The 13,016-nt window shown below is 32.8% G+C and overlaps 1 protein-coding gene across 7 annotated transcripts in view; it reads right to left on the bottom strand.

The window, feature by feature from the left end:
• The window catches only part of arnt2 (aryl-hydrocarbon receptor nuclear translocator 2), a 179,285-nt gene that overhangs the window by 136,714 nt on the left and 29,555 nt on the right, over positions 1 to 13,016 (bottom strand). For 4 of the 7 annotated variants that reach the window (XR_012382515.1, XM_009302938.5, XM_073907119.1 and 1 more), the window contains 4 exon segments: positions 10,792 to 10,839; positions 8,804 to 8,848; positions 3,494 to 3,707; positions 342 to 555 (listed from right to left, as the gene is read on the bottom strand). Coding sequence is in view for 5 of the 7 variants with exons in the window: in XM_009302938.5 (XP_009301213.1) it covers positions 342 to 555; positions 3,494 to 3,707; positions 8,804 to 8,848; positions 10,792 to 10,839 (521 nt within the window). In the remaining 2 variants the exon portion in view is untranslated. 7 annotated transcript variants of the gene reach the window in all.

Genomic DNA, 13,016 nt, shown 5'->3' with positions numbered 1-13,016 from the left:
TCAAACTAATTGAGTCCTTCAGGCTTGTTTGAAACCTACAGGTAGGTGTGTTGGAGCAGGGTTGGAACTAAACTGTGCAGGGCTTCGGCCCTCCAGGAATTGAGTTTGACACCCCTGCCCTAGAGTCTTTTGCCAATAAGGGAGAGATCGTCACTAATGGGCGGAGCTTCCTCCCTCTGATCACATGTACAAAGTGAGAATGTCAATCAAAGTTTCTCTGCAGGCTGCAAGTGTGATTATAAAACTTAAAATGAATACATGAATACCAGTTGAGGCTGTTTGTGGGTGAGTTCATTTTCGTTATTTGTGTGAACAATCCATTTAAAGCAGCTTTCTCTTACCTGTCATTGAATTCTCAGACGTGCTCAGCTGCTCCCTCAGTTTGTCAACGTCGTCTGGATGGACCTGCTCGAACAGTGTGCTACCGAACCACTCTGACTGCGGATGGTTGAGGACAGGAGTCACCGAATCAGACACGTAGATCACCCGTCCCGTCTCAGCCGCAACCACGAACAAGAAGCCATCGGCCGCCTCCAGAATCAAGTGCTTCAGCTCCTGCCACAGCAAACAGATTCAGATTCACATGAGAGGTTTATAAATGACATTTTGGTAAAAAGCCACGCCCATTAGTGACAATCTCTCCCTCATTAGCATAGACCGCCCTGAGTGAGAAGAAGCCATCTGCCTCTGGGGCTCTGATTGTACCTGCTGAAGATTTTTTAAGTTTTGAATCTGCCACTATGCTGACACAGAGGCATTTGGAGATCCGCCCTCTTTTAAATAGAGCACAAGCTCATTTGAATTTAAAGTGACAGTCACTAAAAAGTAGGGGTGTCAAAATTAATTGTTTCTTCGGTGCACCGCGATGCAGACGCGGACAATTCTGTATCGGTTCAGTAATAATCATAACCGGTTATTATGTACTGACGTCATTTATCTCCTATGCGCTTTGTCGCGAGGGAGGCGAGCGCGAGTATTTACAACACTCAGGCAACTTGGGCCGGCCCGTGGCATAGGCACCATAGGCAAATGCTAAGGGCGCTGTACATCCAGGGGGGCGCCAGAAATGAGCGTGGTTCAGTTGGTTTTGTTTTCGATTTTTCTGACACACATTCAGTTATAGACGGCAATAACTCAAAAACCTCTTACCCTAAAAAAATCTAAAGTGAGTTTCCTACAAAAAGACAAAGCTGGTTGTGTTTCACAGCTGTCTTTCTTTTTTTTTTTGCTCGACATTACAATCAATGCTCCGTTTAAGCCCTCCCAATATGTGTTTAGCAGGGAGAGCTTGCGGTGAGAGGAGCTCTCAGTAAGGGGCCGTCGGAAAAGTGTTTCCGTTTTTTCTTTTTCTGCTCAGCGCGAGCTCTCCCTGTTGCGAGGGCTTAAGAGTGTGTGTGTGTGTGTGTGTGTGTGTTTGTTTGGTGCTGTCTATGTTTGTGTATGTGTTTGAATGAGAGACAGTGTGGTGCTAAGTGTCTGTGTGTTTATACAGAAAGCTTGTTATAGCCTCCCCCCTAAAATATAACACAGTATATAGAAAGCATCATCAATGCACCGTGATGCACCGAGATATTGAATTGAACCGAAAAAAAGATAAAGATAATCGTAACCGAACCGTGAGACCAGTAAAGGTTCACACCTCTACTAAAAAGACCCAATTAGGATCAAAGTCTAAAAGAGGCATATTCAAAAAGTTATGAAGCATTGTTTGTTGGTGATTTTGAGCTGAAACTTCACATACATACTCCAGGGACATCAGCAGAGGTGGATATTGACGAATTACATTTACTTTGTTACATGTACTTCAGTAAAATTGATGGGTAACATGTACTTTTTGAGTACATTTTAACAATGTGTACTTTTACTAAAGTAAATGATTAGAGAAAAATCAGCACTCTTACTTCGCTACATCTGGCAGTGCTCCTTCGTTACTGTCAAATGATAATAAATATGATTCATATGACTTGTTTGCAAATATCGCGAGGCGCAGTATTGGAGAAGTTGAGTCGCGAGAGGTTTCTGTAGAGCAGGGGTGTTCAAACTCGGTCCTTGAGGGCCAGTGTCCTGCAGATTTTAGCTCCAACTTGCCTCAACACACCTGCAGGGATGTTTCTAGAAAGCCTAGTAAGAGCTTGATTAGCTAGCCCAGGTGTGTCTGATTGGGGTTGGAACTAAACTTTGCAGGACACCGGCCCTCCAGGACCGAGTTTGGACATGCCTGCTGTAGAGACTCCCGCTTTCTGTTGGAATCAATGGTTGGGATAATGGCTGAAGTCGAGAAAGGCGTGTGAGTTGGTTTATACTGCGGTCACGCCATGGCCATCTTCGGTTTCGAGCAGGACGGTCACGCTGTCTGTGTGGTGAGTTTATCAGACCAGGTCACACATGTTCAGTCTGTTTTCACTCCAAGATGTAAACAAGAATAGTTTGATAATGCGATCCTTGCTGTACATCGAACTGACATTGCAACTTACTGTATACATGAGTTACAGCTTCAACCTAAAAAAAAAAACACATCCTACTGGTAAGTGTCAATATTATCCCAAATTGAACCTTATTAATAATAACTATGGGTCAACTAAAGAAACTGCTGTATAATGGAATGATTAGCTGTTACACTATTAACCATTAAAAATAAAACATTTAAGCACAATTTTAATATTAAAAAATAATGTTTAAGTGTTATATTTTAAATGGTTAACAGTGTGTTAATGACTTATATGTATGACTTCATATATAAATAAAATATACACATATGAAGTCAGAATTATTAGCCCCCCTGTATATTTTCCCCGATTTCTGTTTAACAGAAAGATTTTATCAACACATTTCTATACTTTTAATAACTAATAATTAATAACAAGTTTCTTTTATCTTTTCTATGATGACAGCACATAATATTTCACAAGATGTTTTTCAAGATACTAGTATGTAGCTTAAAGTGACATTATAAGGCTTAACCAGGTTAATTCGGCAAGTTAGGGTAATTAGGCACCCTAAAATTATTTAGAAAACATTGAAAACTGCTTTTATTAAAGTCGATATAAAACAAGTAAGACTTTCACCAGAAGAAAATATATTACAGAAAATACTGTGAAAAATGTCTTGCTCTGGTAAACATCACTTGGGAAACATTTGAAAAAGAAAAAAATTATTTTGACTTCAGCTGTATAAATATATATATTGAAAAGTAACGACTAACTATTTACTTGAGTAATATTTTCATCAGATACTTTTTTACTTTTTTTACTCGATTAACTTTTAAGATTGCTACTTTTACTTCAGTAAAAATTTCTGCAAGTACTTTTACTTGAGTATAGATTTTGGATACTCTACCCACCTCTGGACATCATATTTTAAATCTTGTAAAAGAAAGCATAATAGTTCCCTTTAAAGGGACAACTAAAAATAAAGTTTGTTTGGCCTTTGGGCTACTTTACTTTAGCAAAAAAAAATCTGGCAACCCTGAAAACAGCAGCTGCTGATGGCTCACCTGTTCAGTGAGGAAGGAGGGTTTGTAGGCGCCGTCGGTTGAGGTGTTTCCGGTTCCCCTCATGGACTTCATGTGAGAGACGGCCATGCGCAGGATGGTGAGTTTGTCTGGTTTTCTGGCCAGGGCGCTGCAGGTGGGTACCATGTCCGACAGCTCGGTGATGTACTGCGTCATTTTATTTCGTCTGCGCCGCTCGATCTCGCTGTGATTCTCTCTGCACGCAGACCAACAACAATAAGACACAGCAGAGAGTCACAAACACACAGACACATGCACTGCACCAACACTTTACTGTTAGTTTTATGTTTTATATAGATTAATTAAACATAATAATATAATGTACAGTTGAAATCAGAATTATTAGCCCACGTGTACATATTTTCCCCAATTTCTGTAGAATTTTTTTAACATTTCTAAATTTTGTAGAAAATTATTGCTTAATGAGTCTAATAATATTGACCTCAAATGTTTCTTAAAAAAAATAAAAACTGCTTTTAATCTAGCTGAATTAAAACAAATAAGACTTTCTCAAGAAGAAAAAATATTATAGGAAATACTGTGAAAAATTCCTTATATATACAAATGTTTAAAATAAAAAAATAAATTCACAGGAAACTAATGATTTGAACTTATAACAGCAAGCATTAATAAATTATTTATTATTTATAATGTAATTAAATAATAATATATTGTAAATAAAAGCAATGCACATAACAGTAATAATAGTAACATACTTCAAGCATAAGCAATAACTGTATTCTGTCATAAGTCTATAATAAAATACTGTACGTAATAGTACTGTATATAATATAATAATAGTACTACACTGCAAGTATTAATAATTCTTATTACATGTATTTATAACGTAATTAAACAATAAAATAAAGTACATAAAAAGCATTTAACATAACATTACTTAGTGACATATTTCAAGCACTAATAACTGTATCATTTCATATATTTATAACAAAATACTGTACATAATAGTATAATAGTACTATCCTGCAAGTATTAATAACGTTTATTACATATATTTATAATGTATTTAAATATAATATACAGTGCATGATAGTACTGCATATCATATCAATAAAAGTACTATACTGTAAGTGTTGATAACAGTCATTACAAAAATTTTAAGTGTAATTACTAAACCAAAATACTATACAAAATACTACAATATTTAATAGCAGTAATAGTACTATACTGAAAATATTAATATCTTTTATTTTGTAAATTTGTAATGTATTAAATCAAACAAAATACTAATTATAATAGTAATGTATATAATATATATGCTGTGATAGTCACTGGGATGTACACATACACTCACCAGCCACTTTATTAGGTACACCTACTAGTACCGGGATGGTCCTTTTGCCTTCAGAACTGTGGCAAAGATTCATCAAAGTACTGATAATATTCCTCAAAGATTTTGGTCCTTATTGATAGATGTACCTAATAAAGTGGCCGGTGAATGTACACTGTAAAACTTAGCTTTTTGTAATCATTATATTTATAAAATTAATGATGATGATTATTATTATTATTATTACTAACATAATATATAATTATTAACACCAAATAAATAGCTAAATAATGTACATTTAAAACTATGTATAGACTTCATTTTGATTTCATTTTTACAAAAATATAAACATATATAAAAGAAATTCAGGCTCTTGAAGCTATTATTTATTAGTTTATAAAATATTTCCAATGTGAAAAACAATTAAAAAAACAATTTTTACCTTTTCTGGTGAGTGCAGCATTCCTAAACCTCGCTTTTTAGTTTGCTGCATCATCAATTGTGTTATTATATTAGCCGCACGGCTAACCTCATTAACTTGCATATTTTTGACATTGACTTTAACCGATGAACATTAATTTTTAAATTACTATAAAGGAAGCATTCAGCTCTTTGCTCTCGCTGAACAACTTCTTGCTCGTTTTTGTGAAACTCGTACAAGAAACCCTAAATTTTTTAGATCCTTGAACTGATCTACAGCGACACTTTAAAACATTCAAGACTTTTTTATATATACTTCATCTTGATGATTTAGCAGAGACATCTGTAATAAACTAAACGCCGACATTTGCGAATAAATCCTTTAAAGCACAAAATGTGATCCAATAAATCTTGCGGCTCAGTATCTGTGCAAAAAAGCCACAAGACTCTGAGATGAACGTGCCAGTGGAGGATAATTAAAGGGACAGTTCACCCAATACTGAAAATTCTGCCATCATTTACTCACTCTTTACTTGTTTCATACATTTACAAGCTTCTTTCATCTGTTGAACTAAAAAAGAAAATATTTTGAAGAAAGCTGAAAACCTGTTAGCACTGACTTCCATTGTTTTTCTCCTTTATATTTTTTTGAAGAAAACTGAAAACAATGACTATTGACTTTACATATTTTTTTTATTACAATGAAAGTCAATGGCTACCATTTATATATATATTTATGTGTGTGTGTGTGTGTGTGTGTGTGTGTGTGTGTGTGTGTGTGTGTGTGTGTGTGTAGGAAAAACAATGGAAGTCATTGGTTGCCGCTTTACAGCTTCAAACATTTATGTATAAAAATGGTAGCCATTGACTTCCATTGTAATCAAAAAAATATGTAAAGTCAATAGTTTTAAAAACCAGTAACCATTGACTTCCATTGTTTTTTTGCAACAATGGAGGTCAGTGGTTACTGGTTTTCATCATTTATATATATATATCCATCCATATATATATAAATCGGTTACCATTGACTTCAATTGTTGGAATAACAGTGGAAGTCAATAGTTACCGGTTTTCAGCTTTCTATATATATATATAAATATATATATATGGTTTTAAAAACCAGTAACCATTGACTTCCATTGTTTTTTTGCAACAATGGAGGTCAGTGGTTACTGGTTTTCATCATTTATATATATATATATATCCAACCATATATATATAAATCGGTTACCATTGACTTCAACTGTTGGAATAACAGTGGAAGTCAATAGTTACCGGTTTTCAGCTTTCTATATATATATATATATATATATATATATATATATTTTTTTTTTTTATTTATTTATTTCTTTATTATTATTTTTAAGTAACACTACACTAGCTCGCAAAATGGCAAGGAACGTTAATGTAATCCCAGACATCCCCGTCTTCTGGAAGCTTCGGGAGACTCCTGGATGCCCGCAAACGAATGATAATCTTCTGGATATCGCGCATCTCATCCCTCCCAGCTCTTCATGTACGTTGGGCACAACTCAACCCCGCCGCTCAGGTACATCGCACGCACACGCCCCCACTGCTCTTCAGATAAGTCGCGCACCATCACCGCTACCAAGAGAGTGATGGAAAAAAAAAAACATCTGAGAGATCTTAATTGGTAGTGGAAATGTTAGGTTTTAAGAAACTGTTAAATGTAATAGAGCCCCGTTACATTATTCCTTCATAGGCCCATTTCAGTCAGATAATTCCTGCTTTCAGATCCACTAAAATGGCAGGTGACATCAAGCAGATCTGAAAAGGTGGACACTCATCTTTCTGGAAATAAAAAAACTTAAAAATTGGTTGAAACTGAGCTCCATATAAAACTAAAGTGTTCTTTTCTTTTTATTTGTTTAACTACAATATTATATTTATTTTTATAGGAAGCTTGTTGGTTTTAAGTATAGAGAAGGATTTGTTTTATTTGCTGCTAAGCAGAAACCCCGGAAGTACAGGTCTATCACTGTTTAAAGTAAAAGAAAAAAAAAACAGGATCATACTTTTATGATAGTTTTAATACATAAAAAAATTAAATCAGAGAAATCATCTTGCTTTTTTCTTTATTTGCTGTATCGAAAACGTACCGAACCGTGACACCATTGTATCGTATCGAACCATGATTTTTGTGAACCGTTACACCCCTAATATATATATATATATATATATATATATATATATATATATATATATATATATATATATATATATATATATATATATATATATATATATATATATATATATATATATATATATATATATATATATACACACACAGCTAAAGTCAGTATTATTAGCCCCCCTGAATTAAATTATTAGCGCCCCTGTTTGGAGGGAAGATTGTTTCAGCACATTTCTAATCATAATAGTTTTAAAAACTTATTTCTAATAACTGATTTATTTTATCTTTGCCATGATGACAGTAAATTATATTTTACTTGATATTTTTCAAGACACTTCTATACAGCTTAAAGTGACATTTAAAGGCTTAACAAGGTTAATAAGGTGAAGTAGGCAGGTTAGGGTAATTAGGCAAGTTATTGTATAACGATGGTTTGTTCTGTAGATTATCGAAAAAAAAATTAGCTTAAAAGGGCTAATAATTTTGTCCCAAAAATGTTTTTTTTTTTAATTAAAAACTGCTTTTATTCTAGCCTAAATAAAACAAATAAGACTTTCTCTAGAAGAAAAAATATTATCAGAAATACTGTGAAAATTTCCTTGCTCTGTTAAAAATAATTTGTGAAATAATTAAAATGATAAAATAAAATCAAGAGGGGGCTAATAATTCTGACTTTAACTGTATGTATATATATATATATATATATATATATATATATATATATATATATATATATATATATATATATATATATATATATTTTTAAAGAAAGCTGAAAACCGGTAACCATTGACTTCTACTGCAATTCCAACAATGCAAGTCAATGGTAGCTGCTTATTTTAACAATTTAAGTGGTATGTGTCTCTTCATAAAAGCCGGTGTATCAGCTTGCTGCTACATTGTAAACATATGATTCAATTCCCGCTTCTGATTGGGTCTCGGTATATAGCGGCTTTCGCTGTCAAAGGCAGGTGGCGCTTAGCGGCTTTTGCCAACAAACTGTTATTTCTGAAAGCGCTGACGCTGGGATTCAGATGATTTGAAGCAAATCTATTTGTTGATGGTGTAGTACGTGACTAAGCATTCACTCAATGCCGTTATCTCATTTATGGCAGAAATGGCGTTTAGCGGCTTTTGCATCTGAGCGCTTCATATACACTTTTGAAGAAAGCAGAAAACTAGTAACCATTGACTTCCATTGTTTATTCAACAATAGAAGTCAATGGTTACCGGTTTTAAACATTCTTCAAAACATCTTCTTTTTGTGTTCAACCTAATGAAGAAACTCATAAACGTTAATAACCAGCTGAAGTAGAGTTAACAGTGAGTAAAGGTTCAGTTTTGGGTGAACTGCCCCTTTAAATAGCCATAATTGAAGAGAAGGAGATCCATTTTTCTGTTTACGTGGAGGATCTTCTCCTACCTGGCGTAACGCTCCTTATCACCAGGAATCTGATCATCATCATACCTGTCGGACAGAAAAAGAGCAATGTAAGGAACGTGAGCAGGTGTAGAAGCTCTGAAGTTTATGATTGAGGCTAAAATGAAGTGATTATGAAGCATATTTCTTGTGTTGTATGGCTTGACTTACAGATAGTGTGTGTGAATATGGTAATGTGATAATGAAGAACAAAAGAAAATAAATAAAAACACAAACTACAGTAAGTGTCAGTATCTCAGTGTTGTACACATTTGCTATGTCTGCTTTAATTAATCTTAGCAAATCTAAAGTAAAAATAAACCAAACATGAGAAATTGTGTTTTGTTTAATTTTAGCAACTACCTAAAATTTAATTCATTGATACATTTAGTTTCACTGTAACTATTGTATCAACATATTGTATGTTATATCAGTTTACTTTAATATTGCGACTTATTTCCGTCTCTTTTGTATTGTTGCTTTTCATTTTAATTGTATTGCTTTTTAAATTAGTTTTTTAATAATTATAATTAATGAATTTATAATATTTTATGGTTTTATTTGTAATCAACTACAATAACTCGGGATACTTTTAAATTATTTTATTTTTCCTTTTAAATGCTTATTTATTTTCATATTTGTATTTGCTTTATTTATTGTTTTGCACTTAAATTATGATAAACAAGTTACCCAGGAATAATTTATTAATATTACAACATTTTTTTCTCATTTATTTTAATTTTATGGTTTTATTTGTACTATAATACGTTAATAAATTATTCAGTGTTTTTATTTAATCCTTTCCAGTTTCAGTTTTTGTCCTTAAAATGGAGTTTAAAAAATGTAAAACTACTTTTATTATAAGTCTAGGCCCCTTTGAATTTTTTTTTAACATATATTTCCCAAATAATGTTTAACAGAGCAAAGACATTTTCACAGTATGTTCGATAATATTTTTACATTTAGAGAAAGTTTTATTTGTTTTATTTCGGCTAGAATAAAATATAAAAAAAAACATTTTAGGGAGAATATTATTAGCCCCTTTATGCTATATTTTTCAATAGTCCACAGAACAAACCATCATTATATAATATCTTGCCTAATTACCCTAACCTGCCTTGTTAACCTAATTAACCTAGTTAAGCCTTTAAATGTCACTTTAAGCTGTATAGAAGTGTCTTGAAAAATATCTAGTCAAATATTATTTACTGTCATCATGGCAAAGATGAAATAAATCAGTTATTAGAAATGAGTTATTAAAACTATTATGTTTAGAAATGTGTTGAACAAATCTTCTCTCTGTTTAACAGAAATTAGGGAAATTTTTTACGGGGGGCCTAATAATTCAGGGGGGCTAATAATTCTATTATAATGCTTTTATGTCTGCTTGACTTGTATATAATCATGTATTCACTTTCCTGCACTTTTTGTATTTCATGAAATAAAATTATTTTGTATTTTTTATACATTTGTAATTAACTATAATAACTCTGGATACTACTAAAAATGCTTTTATTTTCCCTTTTAAATTAAATTAAATTCTTATCATATTAAATAAAATTTACCTTTAAAAAAATATAGATAGATTTTTTTTATATTAGTATATTTTCATTTTTTGCACTTTAATTGTGCCTGCTTCTTGACTTGTGCATCATCATTTAATCACCCCATGTTCGTCAGCAGCATGAAAAAGCATGCGGGCGAGTAAACATTGACAGTCTCCCGAAGTTTTAACGTTTACTGATGGATTTTGTGCGCGTTTGTCCTGAGTCTCCAGCAGGGGTCAGTGTGTCTCCACTAACGCTGAACCGTCAGTCGAGACTTACAGCTCCTTAAAAACAACACCAACTCAAAGAAAACATAAGCTGATGACAGATGAACACACACAGCTGAAAGATATGCTCAAACAACTGAAAACACAACACAAAGGACATGGAGGATTGTGGTCTAATCGGGTGGTTTGGAAAGCTGGAAATGGTGTGAGGTTTTACCTTGAAAATTTGCTGGGTCCCTCGCCGTCCTCGTCGTCAAAATCCATCCTAACGCGAACAGAGAAATAAATGCAGAAATAAATACTTGTTCACGGATTATTTTGTCATTAATTAAATAAATGCTAGTGAGGTATTAAAACATCACTATAGACTGTATATATTAGTTAATGGTTTTAATCTGCTTTCATTTTATATGTTGTCCTTATTTAGGCTTAGTTGTATTTTTAACTCTCTATTTTAAAACATACTGCTACACACACTGAGAATACAAGCATTATTTAATACAAGCATTTTTATTATTTAATTATTATTTGAGATTTATATATATTCATATATCATTTTCATATTTAATTTAGTTATTAATTAATATAATATTTTGCCTACACACAGAAAAAAGATTTATAAAAAAGATTTATGTTTTTTTTTTCCATACTCAAGTGTCTTGTGCAAGAATTTACATGTATATCTTATAATTAAATACATATAATTTATTTTAGCATATACACACACAAGAATAAAAAACAAAAACAAAAAAGAACAGACAGACAGACGGACGGACGGACAGGCAGATAGATAGACGGATAGACAGATGGATGGATAATTGAATATAATAATGGATGGATAGATAGATAATTGATTATAGGGATGGATGGATAGATAGATAATTGATTATAGGGATGGATGGATGGATGGATGGATGGATGGATGGATGGATGGATGGATGGATGGATGGATGGATGGATATTATAATGGATGGATAGATAATTGAATATAGCGATGGATGGATGGATGGATGGATGGATGGATGGATGGATGGATGGATGGATGGATGGATGGATGGATGGATGGATGGATGGATGGATGGATAGATAATTAAGCATAGTAATGGATAGATGTATGGACAATTTATTATAATGATGGATGGATGGATGATTGAGTATTATAATGATGGATGGATGATGGATGGATGGATAATTGAGTATTATAATGGATGGATAGATAATTGAATATAGCAATGGATGGATGGATAGATGGAGGGATGGATGGATGGATGGATGGATGGATAATTAAGCATAGTAATGGATAGATGTATGGACAATTGATTATAATGATGGATGGATGGATGGATGATTGAGTATTATAATGATGGATGGATGATTGAGTATTATAATGTATGGATGGATGATTGAGTATTATAATGGATGGATGGATGATTGAGTATTATAATGGATGGATGGATGGATGATTGAGTATTATAATGGATGGATGGATGGATGATTGAGTATTATAATGGATGGATGGATGGATGATTGAGTATTATAATGGATGGATGGATGGATGATTGAGTATTATAATGGATGGATGGATGGATGATTGAGTATTATAATGGATGGATGGATGGATGATTGAGTATTATAATGGATGGATGGATGGATGATTGAGTATTATAATGGATGGATGGATGGATGGATGATTGAGTATTATAATGGATGGATGGATGGATGGATGGATGGATGGATGGATGGATGGATAGATGGATAGATAGATAGATAGATAGATAGATAGATAGATAGATAGATAGATAGATAGATAGATAGATAGATAGATAGATAGATAGATAGATAGATATAGATAGATAGATAGATGCATTTGATCTGATATATGTTTATACTGTATATATGCATGTATGTATGTGTATATATATATCAGAGTATCCATGTCTTAAAAAGTCTTAAATGCACTGAAATTTTAGGTCATAAATCATTTTAAACGAGTCTTAATTTTCCTTTGTTTATCTAAAGCTACCTAATCGATCCAACACGCATCCAATCACTACATCTCAAAAACGTTCATAACTTATATTATAACAGTCTGTTGTGCATACATTTAGTTTGTAAAGAGTTTTTTTTTAAGTTATGTTGTATACAACTAAGGTATACTTGTTTTGACCCAAAATTTTAAATATGTGGCTAAGAAATAACTAATTAGATTTTTTCTTGCTGGGCTACAAAAAAAATCCTTAGCGTTTAGTCCTTATAAGTCTGAAATTTCATTCTTTACAGTCTTAAAAAGCCTTAAATTTGACTTGGTGAAACCTGCAGAAACCCTGAAATATACGGCTCATAAATACAGAGGGAACACTTAAACAGCACAATGTAACTCCATGTGTTCCCTTTATTTTTTGAGCAGTACATCAGTGAACAAAACAGATTAATTGAATGGTT

The sequence above is a fragment of the Danio rerio genome, chromosome 7 (assembly GCF_049306965.1).
Source record: "Danio rerio strain Tuebingen ecotype United States chromosome 7, GRCz12tu, whole genome shotgun sequence".
Classification (NCBI taxonomy): domain Eukaryota; kingdom Metazoa; phylum Chordata; class Actinopteri; order Cypriniformes; family Danionidae; genus Danio; species Danio rerio.
This window is presented reverse-complemented; position numbering and strand designations above follow the sequence as displayed.